This window comes from Echiichthys vipera, assembly GCF_963691815.1.
Source record: "Echiichthys vipera genome assembly, chromosome: 20".
NCBI classification, from domain to species: domain Eukaryota; kingdom Metazoa; phylum Chordata; class Actinopteri; order Perciformes; family Trachinidae; genus Echiichthys; species Echiichthys vipera.
This window is the reverse complement of record NC_139845.1, coordinates 7,860,686-7,875,497: the sequence shown is the minus strand read 5'-3', so window position 1 is coordinate 7,875,497 and position 14,812 is coordinate 7,860,686. Positions and strand designations below refer to the sequence as shown.

Below are 14,812 nucleotides of genomic sequence, written 5' to 3'. Positions count from 1 at the left end.
GGTGGCCTCTGAGCTGAGCCGCTCCATTATCCATAAATGGACGAATCCATCAGATCCAATTACATAAACCACACTGAAATCTCAACCCTGTTTCTATGGAAACAAATGTGAGTCATTCCACACAAAAGCATGCCAAGTGTTAAATATAGCCGTACGTGTGATGTGTCATTGTCAAATGGACATGGCATGTGAACAGTTGCATAACAGCTGCAAATCGACATGATGTGCGGCTCACAAACCTTCGTTTCCTTATTTTTGTGGTGCATCGCGGCGCGATTCACACTGTAGTTCACACTGCAAATTCTCTATGTTGACATTTTACTGAGCTCAAAGGTTCTTCTTGACCTTTTAGAAATAGAAGTTTGCCACAAAAAAATTAAGATGACCTTCACAAACAGATGGCGTTAAATTGCTATCACAGGGTTTTGGCTCACAGTTGAAGTCAGAGACCATCTTTGAGTTTGTTTGATCTCCCCTCGTATACGACCACCTGTTATCACACGATCAAAATTATATATTCAGGTCATGTGATAACAACTACACAATCTCCATGGCAACTGAGCCAACTCCAGCTTTTGATGCAGGGCTGAAAGTAAGTCGACCTCGTGATAGGAATTGATATGTATATTTATTTTTTTACCTTTTTTTTGACAGCACAGGCAGCAAAATATGTAAAATGCAAACACAGCTCACATCAACGCAAGCCCCTTCGATCAGTCATAGTATCTAAGAGAAGGCATCTATGTACCCTCAATGTAAACTTTTCCAATTAAAGAAGAATAAGGTGTCGAGCCATCAAGGAAGTAAAAGCAATAATGTTAAACATCCCTGTGGGCCACACCGAGCCTTCTGGTCTAACTCCAAAGAGGCCAGTGGCAGCAGGCTTAAGTTCAGTGAGGGACCGAAAGACATTTTTAGTCTGGCACCTTTGTTGCTTATCAGTGACATTTATTTTATGATTGGTTTATAATCGCAGCTCTGGCGTGTCGAGGACGGCTCCTTGCTGAGGATTTGTTCCCGTGATGGTAAGGACGCCCTGGACTCACTCCACGGAGGCTGGGTGACCGACCTCCACTTCTCCCCAGACAACTCTCTTCTGGTCTCGACTGGTGGCTACATCAAGGTATGTTAACACCCTGGGGTTGGAAGGGTTACTTTAAAGATGTATTCCAATACAATTACTAATTAACTGTTTAGAAAAATGTCCAGTAACCTAGTAACAATATTAAACCATACATAGGCATCACCTGCACTGTAACAAGCATTTTGTTCAGTAATGTTTGAGGCCATGATAATGACTCTGAAACGAAACCAGAGTGGTGTTTGTGAGACTCGTGAAGTGTATGGTATGTTAAAATTGTAATCCTGCTGCTTATGATTCCCAATATTACAAAAAAGTGTCAGTAATGATTACGTCTTTTTTATTATTTTATGTAACTTTAACAGAATACGGTTAGGCCCTACTTTGTATCATAATTATGTAACTTTGTTTAATGTATTCAGTTACTTCCCTAGCACACACAATACACATTCAGACTCTTAGGGTAGGGTCACCAAATAGTCATGTTAAATTGCAGAACATGAATATTAAACGTCCCATATAATGCGGATTTTCAGGTTCATACTTATATTTTATGTTGGGCTTTAACATGTTTTCCTGCATTAATGTTCAAAAAACACATTTTTTTTATGTCTCTCTTCATAGACCTGTGTTTCCTCTGTGTGAAACACTCCCTTACACGAGTGTCTGTTTAAGACAACCTTCCTGAAAAAGCCCAGTCTGCTCTGATTGGTCAGCGTTTGAGGGGCCTTTCGCATCCGCTCTCTCTGTGTCTCACCTCGACCTGCTTTATAATAAAAAAAGACCAAAAATAAAATCACTTTTTACAACATGGGAATAATGGCAGACAAATATTAAATATTGATTTATTTTTTTAGGAAGTGTACAGTTTTTTGAGTCAACTGTATCTACTGCAGAAGAATGAGAGCAATGCATTATATTATACAACAGACTGGTAGTTGGCACATAAATGCACTGTGTGCCTCTTCCTGCCCACGCTTACATTTGAGTATATACTCTAGGTGTAAAGTCACCTCCACAAAGTTCGGCTGCATAATTCACTCAGCGTGCCTTTTGCTGTTTTTCAACATAATGTCCTTATGTGTGAGAGGGGAAGAGTTGGAAAGTTGTGTTTGATGTGTCTCAGTAAAAACAGTCCCCCCCTACATGCTCCATTGTTACATTAACTAGAGGAGCATTGCAGCGGTGCAGGTTTACATAAAAACACTCAATACCTTAGGGAGTAATATCAATGTCTCTTCATGATGTGACTAGAATAGTGTGCGTGTGTGTGTGTGTGTGTGTGTGTGTGTGTGTGTGTGTCTCTTTCTTATTGCCTTTACTTTTACAGGAGATGGGGGTCAGGGAGCGGACAGTCTCAGCTGTGCTCTGATTGGATATTTGCTGGGCAATGATGTAATCCTCAAGGGAGAGCAGCTCTGATCGATGAGGCTTTATATCTCAGATTACTCCTGATACTGTGTGTGGGGCCGTGTTGTGTGCGCGAGCCTGTCCACGCGCACCTTTGTTTATGCCTGCTCGTGTGGGTCGACAGAGATGTTACTGTTGAAGGCCGCGGTTTAGACTTTTTATAGAGAGACAAACGCATCCTAATCTCATCTACAGCAGCTTCCTGCTGACAAGATCATAAAGCCTGGGAATGAGCTCGTATATTTCTTTTACTTAACACCATTTTCTTTTTATATATTTTATAGTATTCTGATTTTCAGTAAACTCAGCTCAAGGTATAGCACATGAATTTTAAAGGGCAGACTAAAAAGCTCTCAGTAGGCTATTAAAAAGAAAAATGAGGTGCTAGAAAGTGCACCAGTTGCATGACATCATACGTGAGAATAGAGACCTAAAGGTTTTTAATTTACATCCATCCTGACAGAAAAGAGTGCGAGGTCGTACTTGAATTAACGTGAAGCCAACTGAGGATGTAGATAACAGGCGCCGCTTTTGGCTGGATTCCAGATTTAGAATTGTCCGCAAATACGGCTGACCAAAAATGTTATCACAATAATGTTTCACGGCCATTAATTATTATGATATTACGTACATGTCGATATTAATTAGGTCAATATATCTGCTGAGCTGACTTCCTGAACTTGAAGGAATAGTTAAACCTTTTGTGAAATACACTTATTTGCTTTGTGGCAGAGAGATCTGAAGGTCGATATCACTGTTAAATATGTACACCAAATATAAAGCTTGGGTCAGGGGGCGGTTAGCTCAGGGTAAAGATTGGAAGCCCGGGGGAAAGCTGTCCTGGCTTTGTCCAAAGTTTAGATATAGCCAGCTGTGTTTCAGCTATGATATAGAATAGAATAAAAATACTTTATTGATCCCAAGCTGGGGAATTGCAGTGTAACAGCAGCATTACACACAGACGCATCAAAACAGTAATATAAAAATACAATATGTAGTGCAAATGGAAACATATAAAAATATAAGGTGCAGTGGACAGATTATGAGAAAACGTTAGGTTATCTACCAGAACCTGAACCATAGAAGCAGTTTTGGGCCCAAGCCAGGTTAATTACACTCATTTCCACTTTAAATTAGTATAAAGTTTTATAGTAACAATTTACAAGTTGAGTGTTCTTTCAGTGCGGTTACAGACATTTGTGACACAATCACTGACTTTGTATCTTCTCAAATTTTCAACAAAGCCCTAACACTGTCATAGGCCACATTTAATAGAGACCATAAAATATTTCTCCTCATTAATGAGAGGCAGGAGGCAGGAGACTGTTTTCTGGCGTCAGTTAGATGATTTTCAATTAGCAGTGAAAAAAATCAGATGAGATATAGTCAAATGTTGACATTGAAATGATATCCAACAGTAGGTTATTGATTATAGCACGAAGCGTTCCTCTTGAAAATAAAAATATCAGGAAATTTATGCTAACTCGACCCGATTCAAGCTCGGGGGAATCTCAAGAAATTAGAACCTGACCTGGCGCCCCAATCAGGTTCAGGCAGAGAATCAAAGCTCTAATATACAGTGTTTCATTTCTATTGACCCATATATTCACCTGCTGTTTCTCTGCCGGCAATGTAGAAATATACACAGTAAAGTAATATGTAGTGGTCGATTTTACTGGAATATTTTTGCTACTTTTAAATAAGCAAAATTAGAAGTTTCTTTGCCTCTTGCATCTCTTAGTGTACTTTTTAAATAAAAAAAAAATCATACTTTCTTTAATAAATATGTTTGTGTTTATGTCTGTTTTACCCTTTAAACTAAAATGACCAACTGCAAGTTATATACCCATTGATTTGTTTATTGGTAAACTTCACCAGGCTGCTCTACTTGATACACTAATGTAGCACTAATGTAGCGCTCATTAGCTTCGTTACATCATCATGACAGTCATAATTCATAATTATTCGGGAATCGACCTACAGATCACTTCATTACTTCACATCACAGACTTTTTTTCCTGCCCTCTCACTCGTCTTCAGCAAGGCATGTTGACTTGACGGATCAGCAGGTGGATGTGAGGAGCAGTGATGGATTATTATGCCCGTCTTAGAGGGTGACAGCTCTCAGAGGCCATCCTGTCTGTCACTGTAATTTCCACGAGATAGCATGTACCTCTTATGACAGATAATATAGCCTGCAGAGTAGGGAGAAATGATAATAATCTGTCTGTTTTAATGATTATGACCAAGGCAGAGTTTTAAACAGACTTTTTTAATAAATAAGAACAAAAAAATCCCTCCTCATCCCATATCTCTTCCGTGTTTCTTTGTTTCAGATATGACTATGGAAAGAATAGTGTAAAAAAAAAAGCCCTGGGATGCTGTAATTATTTTTCTGTCAGTCTTGGAGAAAGGCTTTGGCACTCATGTGGACGTCCTCAGTAGGGTGTTTGGTTAGACTTCATCCTCAGCTGGTGTAAGGAAGAGATTTCATTACGGAGGATCAGTGGGATTGTTTTAAATGTGCATTTGGATCATAGATGTAGACTGATTGATATTGAAGTCTGCCTTGAGTTCTATAAAGGCTCTGAAAAATGTTTTTTCTGAGCGGCGCTTTTTTTTTATCTAACTAGTGGTTAGAAATCCATTTTTACCACATAATTTGATAAAGAATGAGGTCATGTTGAAGACTCATATAAACACATATATAGCATATTTATTTTAAGAACAAAGCTGCTGTTTCCTTCATACTCCCGTATCGTGCACAGAAAAAAAAAACACATATTCCAAATGAGCTCAAATTGTTTTGCTTCTGCTTCCTAGACAAAGAAATATTTGCTTAAAGCTGCACTAATCAATACCTTTAAACAGTTTGTTGACACTGACTGACTGTAAAGGGAAAGTTGTTACTAGAGCTTTGGGTTTGTGCACATTTCCCTTATAGTCTGTAATGTCAGGAATAATGAGTGTGTACTGCTGTTTGTGGCCGCCATCTTTCTGTATATCTATTCTACTTTCACACATGGATAAAAAAGCAGTGGAAATTCAAGCTGCTGCTGTGGTTCATGCTTGGGTCACAGAGACAATTCTTTACAGAGTGTTTTAGCAACTTTCAGTACATTTTTTGTAGTTGTACGGCCTATAATTTTACTGTTTTGGTTCCGCTCTGATCAGTTCTCTTGTATACTTTACGCTACCTACACAGCACCAGCAGCATCACAGACAACTAGCAACATAGCAACTAGCAGGTAAAGATTGCTGAGCATTTAGCAGCTAAAGGGACAGACGTTTCCCGTAGGAGTTGGTGGAGACCAAAACAGAGCTAAAAGGAGAGTGAACTTTGCACAGTGTTTTTATTCTTATGTTTCTATTCTTTACTCCTATCAGGGTTTTTTTCTATGTGTCATATACGCCACTGGATGCTTAAATTTCCCCCGGGATCAATAAAGTTCAAGTAAATTGTTGTGCATCTACAGAGGAAAAAAACTATTTGAACAATGTGGCCAATATGTTTTGGTGGCCATCTGTAAATACCAGCAAGATGAGATTAATTTTGAACTGAACCATAAAAACAACCCCTTTAAGTATTGTTTGTGGAATTACTGCTAAGTCTAATTTAATTGGTTGTAAACTATATCCATTTAAAAAGTATACACAAAGCCTTATTGTTCTGACAGTATTCCTTAAGAGAACGGAGCACAGCAGAGCGGAAGAGGCATGTTTTTCTTATCGTGATGTGATTCAGTAGAGCGTTTTCAGCTATCAGATCCTCTCTGATCGCAGCTCTGAACATCAGAAACCCTTCTACAGAATGACTCAGTGTGTTGCTGCTGCCGCTGCTGAACAGGATGATGATGTTGTTGTTATTGGTCGCATGAGAGCAGGAGAAGTGACAGCGAGTGATGTCTCCCATAGCTCTCTTAGTTGATGGGTTGATATGATGCAACGTGAGGCTTGTAGCGTGTGGAGTCCTTATTGTATGCGTCTTTCCATTTGTCTCATTGGCTCCCCGTGTAGATGTGCTGTCTTCTTGTTTGTGCCTGTGTTATTTTTTCCTTGCCTCTGTCAGTAGTCCTGACTTAATCATCTTTCGAACTCCTTTTTTCTTCTTCATCTTTGCGTCTCTTGTTTTCTCTGTTTTATCGCTCCCTCCCGCTCTGTACGGTCGGTTGAATGGTGTGAGTGTAATTAAAAGCAGCGGGCTATTGTGTGGGGGTATGTGTGCTTGTCCAGTCCCCTGCTGTGAGTAGGTACCTGTGTAGAGTCTTTAATTAAATACTACTAATGCTTCTTTTCACGTTACGTGGCACAAAACCCCACATCATATGTGCGTGCGTGTGTGCGTGCTAATGTGCGTACGTATGTGCATGCGAGAGATGAAGTGGTGTGGTCCAGCCCTCTGAACATGTACATTCTACACTGACTCCTATCAGTCCTCCTCCCTTCTGCGCTGGGTCCTGCCAGGAAATGCTGTACCTGTCTCACACCTGGCCTTGACACACACACACACACACACACACACACACACACACACACACACACACACACACACACACACACACACACACACACGCACACACGCACACACGCACAAGCACGAAAACATGCTCAAACACACTCTCGAAATGGTGATGAGAAAATCTGTCACAGTGCCATGATCCAAGAGGGAGGCAGCAGGTGTGAAAAGGCTCATCCTGAACACGCATAGAAGCCCAGAGTAATTCACACCAAGTGGTCATGTTGCAAACAAAAACACATCTTTCTAACTATATCTTTTTTTACATAATGAACAGTTTCTCAGATTCAAAAGTGTCTTTACTGAGTAAACAGAGGCTTCTCCTTATTTTGCCTTAGAGGGAGAATATGTAACTTTTCTGCATTAACATGTCAAAAAACCTGGACATCTAAGACGTATGTTATATACTCTGTCGAGTAACTTGAGTTGTGTACTTACGGTAGCAGTAGTGGTGCAGCGTTGGCGGTGATACAGGCGTTGTACCGGACCGCTGGAGGGGACCAGAGCCGAAGGTCGTTTACAATTCTACCCTCACCTATGGTCATCGTGACTAGAGGAACGAGATCGCAGATACAAGCGAGCGGGATAAGTTTCCCCTTGAATGGGGTCAGTTGAGCTAGAGAAAATTGATGGATGGATGTGTACTACATGATCCCAAATAATAACAGATTTTATTTTTAAAGCATTTCAAACAAGTTAACAAACTGCTTCACAATGTTTCGAACAATGTTCAAGTCTGTTACGCTACATCTGTTCAACTGTTAATGGCATCATATCCCGTTTCTGCATGCGTCAGAAGCTGTCATGAATGTTTAAAGTCACATTTTCACAATATACTTTTTAGGTCTTGGTCATTTCCAACCAGATGAAGGATTTTGGTCATCAGACATCTGGATGTTAAGTTTTCAGAGAAAAACGCTTTTGAAAATGTTAGCGGCAGCCGCCTCACCTCGCACCCCCTCTGAAATGCCCTGTGTCTGTTAAACAGTGTTGGGCAAACCACCCATTTTTAACATTAAACTGCTATTCACTGTTTTAATCACTGCGTAAATCTATTTTGGAGAGGAGACCTCTAGGGAGAAAAAAAACGATGAACACTGCAGTCAGCAATGGTGGTGTAGACAACAACTTCCATGATCCAACACTACTTAACAACATCTCCAAACTCCCATCTTTTGTTATTGTTTTGATTGAGAGACCCCTAGCAGCAGAAAATTACATATTATGCATTTAATCAGTATCCCTTGCTCCTCTTGAGCTTTGTGTATTTCACTTGGCCAGGCTGAGGGGCCATCTCATCAGCATCTGTTCTGTTCTGTTCATCCTCCTATTTCAGTTTGATATGACTCACCGATGCAGCCATCATACCACAATTGATTTAAAAAATATATATATAAAAGTTTGAAGAGGAATCCTGTTCACATATGGGAAAATCCAGATGAGGAAATTAATAAGAGTGTTAACCTCGAGATGACCCTGACTACCCACTTTTTCGTTTTTCGTTTCCGTTCAGGGCAGCTCCCGGTTGTGAATTACTCAAACTGTTTATGTGAATATGGTAATGTTAAAATGGAGCACGCAAGCTACCTTGTTGGAGTGACTCCACCATCTGTTACTACAAAAATAAACGTCTCTGTTCTGACAGGAAATCTGCTGGGTGGCTCAAACAGAGACAGACACACAATATTCATCTCAATGCAGCGTGGAAGCAAATAAAGGAACTGAATCCACTCGAATCAAAATCGTGGAAGACTTTGAGACATCGGCAAATATCGCATTATCGTCCAAAGACTCGTTATCGTGTCGTGATGAAACCTGTGATTTTCTCCCCTAGTCGAAACCTGAACTGTAGAACGTCAACTCTAAACTGGAACAGGACAGAAGCCACACAGTTGCTTCTCTTATTCTGCTTTCATGTTCACACACTGACATTTGTAGTACACACACACACACACTTCCTAACAGTGTATCCCCAGATGGATGGGAGTGTTTTAGATGACAGTTCCCCTCTGCCACCAGTGTTGTCAGACATCACTTATCACCTGAGCCTATGATGGAGGAGAATGGGAGAAACACAATTTCACCCTATCTCACCTTCTTGCGCTCCTCTCTCTTTCATTCTTGATTTTACTTATCACTGCGTTCCCACCAGATCTGCTCTTTCCGTGTCCTCCTCTAACCTTATCTCTCTGTTTCACACCTTCGTTCTTTTTTAATGTTTCTTTCTGCTGTCATTTTCTTTATCCATCCACTTTTGTGACCTTATGTTTAGAGCCATCCTCCCTCGCTGGAAGCTAATGCTCCAAAGATTTTAAAATGTTCACACTATAGTTCTCTCCGTGATGCTGTTTTTGAATTAATGCTTGCTTTGTACATTAGGTCAGAGTAACGCCATTTCAGACCAGTGGAGATTTTTTTTTTCACCCATGAGGTCTCGGTCTGTCTCTCTGCTACTTCCTCAGATGGGCCATCATCTTTAAGCTCATCCTAATGAGGCCTCAGCGGCTAATGAACTGTTAGAGGCAGTCAGCACTCGAAGCTGGGAATGGAGAGCAGGGAGACGTGATGAAATGAAGGAGCGAAGGTTGCCCTGACCTCAAGAGACATTTGATGGACGGATTATCTGTCAAAGATTAAGAAACAGTTGCGTAGCAGCGGTAATGTGGGACTGGGCAAAAAGGACAGAGTGCAAACTAAATGCAATCACCTCTCTGAGGGATGGATGGGGCATCAAGTAGTCAAGATTCTTGTATAATGAGATTGAGGAAGCCATAAGTAAATGAGTCTCCATTCTCCCTCACTGGCAAAGACCTCAGCGCTTCTGTCGAGGTGAAACATCAGTCAGTCCAAGTATTCATTCGTCTTTCTCAAGCAAGAGTTATTTTGCCCCTGGCTGCCTCCGTCTGAGGTCTTTTTCCCACCTCCAGAAGTCAGAGATATAACTTGTTGCATATGCAAGTTTTTTGGGTCAACTAGTAACAACAAAGAGGGATATGTGTGCAAAAATATATTTGTTTTTCAGGAAAGTATTACGTTTGTGATGTCAGCGCGAAGTTTGAGGAAAAGGCTGCGCTTTGAAACACAGCACAGAGGAAATGCCACATGATCAAATTTAAATATTTATCATGCTTTTGCCATCTGTTCTTTATCTTACATAGCATCCCACCTTATTTAACTCACTTTGCTCATGAAGTTGTGACAAAATCACCCCACGAATCCCTCTTTCGGTGAATAACTTCCTTATATTTCTTGCAGTAGCCGTCAGATACTCATTTCTTATCCTGATAAATACCAAGTAAATCTTATTTCTACAACCCAATAACAAATTTGCCTCAAGGGCCCCTCTCTCCATAAGGACTGGCTTTTCACCTTGCCTTGGAGTGTAGTCATTCAGGACAACTATTGTATAAACACTCTTGATTTCCGACGTGGTCTGATAGCACATCGTAAGAACTAGTCGGCCCTCAGACCCTTGATTCAAACAAAGAAAAACTAAAACCTTGATCAGATAAGAAAAGGAAAGAATCCTCTGGAAGAGCAACAGAGGAGGAAATTTCTGTCTGGATGAACAGACATGGGATAAATATATTACCAGTAGTAAAATAAACTGGATACTAGAATGGAAAGGCCAGTGTTGCATTGCTGTGCTCCTGAATGTGAAAAAACATGGACGCGACAAAGAAGTTGTGTCCTTTATTGCTCAGAGCATTTAAACAACACGTTGATAGTTGTTTCCTGTATTTGAGTGACAACGAAGAGCCAAGGAAACGAGCAGGAAAGCCATGAAGTAAGATCGGGAACCCATTTTTCAGATGCTTTTGACGTCATATGAATGCAGCACAAATACCCTATCCCGCAATGTTTACGAAAAGCGAAAAATAATATGTGTATCTGCCTCGTGATTTGGATCCCCTCCAAAAATGAATGGGCTCCTTCTTGGCCCATGCTACATCCTTCCACCAAGTTTCAATATCAGGCCAAGAACCTCCTTGGTGGAGGTAATAATAAAACATGTATATAGTACTAGTATATATGCTGGTAGAATAATGTTTTAAATCCACATTGATAGTAGGCAACAAACACCTGTAAGAACAACAAAAGTAAGTAAAGTTATACTGTTCGTCCCATCCTCATTGCAGTTGAGCTGCTACACCTTCTGTACACTATATTTATCTAGCCGGAGCAAAGGAACAAGAACATATTTAGGCAGCATAATGCAACTACACATATGTACAATTTTATGTGGTTTGTAATTCATTAGGTCAAAGTCTTTCCCCACATAGAGCGATTCCAGTTTTAGGCTCTACTACCCAGTCAATCTTGCACTTCTACTGCTCGAGCTGTAAGTCAAAGCACTTGAACAAGCCTCTACTTCAACAACAACAACACACTCACATTCAGACCCAGGTGGTTTAAGGAAAATCATGGCATGCTTTTAAAGTCAGCTAAACTGTAAAACTGCCACATTTCCTGAGTGAGCTGGACTCACACAGCACACTTCACCTTTCATTGCTGCGTCACGGTTTTACATTACGGCAGACTTTGAGTGGCATTTCTTTTTTTATCCCCTCATGGTTTATATTTTTGCTAAACACATGAACAAAGGATGCTTTATAGAAAGTCTATTTATACACTTTATTAATAACTGTCAGTTCTTGTGGCAACCAGGGAGTTGGCTGACTTTCTTGTTTTTCTCTTTCGCTGTTCTTTTGTTGTTTCAGCGCTGCTTTGAAGAAAACTTCCTGGACATTTCCCACATTCCCACGAAGTGTTCAATAACCTCTCATCTGATCTCCCTGCAGCGTTTTTTTCATTTGTGTAGCAACATAAAGATAACCCTCTTGGATGTTATTGCTAATGTATAATGTTGGTTAACGGGATAGTTGCACCCCTCGGCTTTTACTTTGATATTTTGCACCCCCCACCTCCTTCCAAATTGGTCCAGAGATGGAAATAACACATTTTGATGACTGCTGTCTCAAAAGGGACGTGTATGTAAATGAGGCGGTGTATCAGGCCACCGCATTGGTTCAGGCAGCCTTCGCACTTTAGATTTCAACGCTTTTCTCCCATCACGCTGTTTTCAGAAGTAAGCACCCTGCAGTGCTGCTCCAGCATAGCAGCAAGACCTGCCTCTAAAAATACCTGCACGCACTCATAAGATGTAAAACAGCTCCTGAAAGTGCATTTATCTTTTTCTCCTAAGAATCTATTGTTCTATTTTCCCCATCATTTTCTCTTCTTTTTCCAGAGACGCATTTTAACTTCCTCATGTGGTCAAACTGCATCACGTTTAGATGTGTTTTCCACATGTCCTTGACTTCACAGTCATTCGCTATTTCCACATGAAGCAAAAGACTGCAGAACTTTGAAAGAGTTGAGCTGGGAACAAATGTGGCCTGGTTTCCGCGCTCGTGTTGTCAGGCTCGGGGTATAAACACGAGCTGGTGAAATATTTATCTGTCTCCAGGAGGCAGTTGCTTCCCCTGCGTTGCTCATTAAACCAGGGTTAATTGTCTCTCTGGCTGGAGAAGAAGGGCCCTTGCGTGTGCGCGCATCACACCGAGACGAAATGAGGCAGAGTGGAGATGGGATATCAGTGATGGAGGACGAGGTAGAGTGGGGCTGGTGATGGTGTATGCTTGGTAAAACGCAATCTCGCTCTTTGTCTCTTCTTTCCTACTCTCTTTCACACTCTTTGTGATGAACTCTTCTTTTCTCTTTTGTCTTATTCTGATGTTTTCACACTGGATTCATCCCCCCTTCAAAACACCACCACTGATGAGAGTGGTGTCAATCTTCTTATCTAACTCTGGGCAAGAAAGCGTATAAAGCTACTTTCCAAAATGTCAAACTACAAGTGCAGAGGAGGAACTTGAAGTGCATTCACATGGAACTTACATATTTAATCTGCAATATACGCTGGCTAACTCTGAAGGGAACACAACTACCCGCATGGTATTAAATGAGAACGTCTATTTCACAGTCCCTAATAGGAAAAAATGATCCGGTCACCAGTGAATCAGTTTATCCGTCTGTATTGCATAATGAGATTGTAAATTACATCAGTGTGGTTGGACTGAAACCACCTAGACGGAGAGCACCTGGTTAAGTGGTCTGAGAACAGTTCCTATCTGCATCTAGGTTTGGAAAAACTCCACACTCTTCTTTATCTACTTCCTCTGCAACATTTCCTTCTGTTTCTTACGTGCATGATATTTTTTTATATTCTTCTTCTGCATCAAGTCACTTTTTCTCTTTTGGTGCCTCTTGTTCTTTCTCTAATGTTTCGTGTGTGTGTGCGTGTGTCTGTGTGTGTGCGTGCGCGTGTGTGCGTGCGTGTGTGCGTGTGTGTGTGTGTGTGCGTGATAAATGGGTAGCGTAACCACCTCTCTAATCCTAAAGCATTCGGTTTCCGTTTAATTTCCCGCAACACATCTGTGATGAAAAAGAGTTTTGTGCGGTTGGGGAGAAAAAAAGTGTAGAAAGAAAGACGGTGTGTGAGGGAGAGATGTGTAGAAGATTGTCTGAGCATCAATATTTCAGTGGCTAGAACCTTGGATGAATAATTCAACCTGTGTCACACTGTTTCCCTCTCTGCAAGACTCTTGGCCTGGTCACACACACACATACTAAATCCCTCACTTCTTCTCTCTGAAATGGAGGTGGCCTTACGAAATCGCCTGAGTGTACTCCAGCTGGCATCCCCTCCTGCATCCCATCCATTGTGTGCCTCCCGTTGCGCTGTAGAGTCTTTATGATTCTCTATTCCCCCTGGACTCTGTATCGGAGCTATTTATGTAAGAGGAAGATGGATTACTACCCTCCACCCCTCATGAAAGACGCAACTATGCGCTGGCTCACACCTAAGCATCTCTCCAGCCCCTCACAAGAACACACATGGACAGGTATTTCCGTTATGTAAGCGGTGCTGACTTTCCCTCAGGTAGCCTGAATAAGCAGACCTATTTAGCTTCGGGAGAGCAAACATCGGTGGGCCTGTCGAAGCAGATTTAGTGCTCCTCTGCTGTTAGCTGAAATAAATCAGGGTTACTCCCGTTTCCCCGGCTTCCCCCACATGTGTTTCTGACCCTGGTGTATGTGAGCCTGACACTGAGAGGACAATTATCTGAACATGCAGAGTGCTGTGGCTTTATAGATAAGCCTTCAGTGGGCCTTCTTGTTTTCCCTCCACCAAAGCAGTCAACAAATGTATACTCTCGACCCCCGACTCTCTTTTTACTCTGTCATATCAATATTCTTTAAACACAATGAAGGATTGAGCTGCAGACCTATAAACACGTTAGTTAACTCAAAGCTTTTCATTTGTTCTCCATAAAATCTCCATATCTGAGAGGTTGAAAACGACGTTTTCTGACAGTTTTGCATGAAAAATGACTATGAAAATATTATGCGATTTTTTTTTTTTTTTTTTTTTACTGGCGACTTGCTGAGATGTTATTTGGAGGCTGTAGTTTGTGGTGCTGTTGAATTATATTGCAATATTTTGTCCTCTAGATTAAAATCAATGAGGGTCCTAAATATTTAACACCTGTCAGTGTGAACAATATCATTCAACAATAATTCCCTGGAGTCTGACCAGTGAATGCCTTTTTACGACACAGCTCTACCATGTTACTACTTACTTTGCTGTTTTACTATTCTCTTTTTTTTTTTAGACCAGTAGACAAAAAGTTTCAAACCTGTGAAACCGAAGCTTCAACCATTCAATTCTGTCAGTTTTCAATTAAAAAAAAAAATCAAACATAAAATGGTAATTCAATAACAAGTGGATAAATGATAAT

The 14,812-nt window shown here is 40.9% G+C and overlaps 1 protein-coding gene across 1 annotated transcript in view; it reads left to right on the top strand.

The window, feature by feature from the left end:
* The window catches only part of apaf1 (apoptotic peptidase activating factor 1), a 44,285-nt gene that overhangs the window by 22,788 nt on the left and 6,685 nt on the right, over window positions 1-14,812 (top strand). Inside the window, exon 26 of the mRNA XM_083935119.1 lies at window positions 977-1,123. Coding sequence (XP_083791245.1) covers window positions 977-1,123 — 147 coding nt within the window. The remainder of the gene's footprint in view (window positions 1-976; window positions 1,124-14,812) is intronic.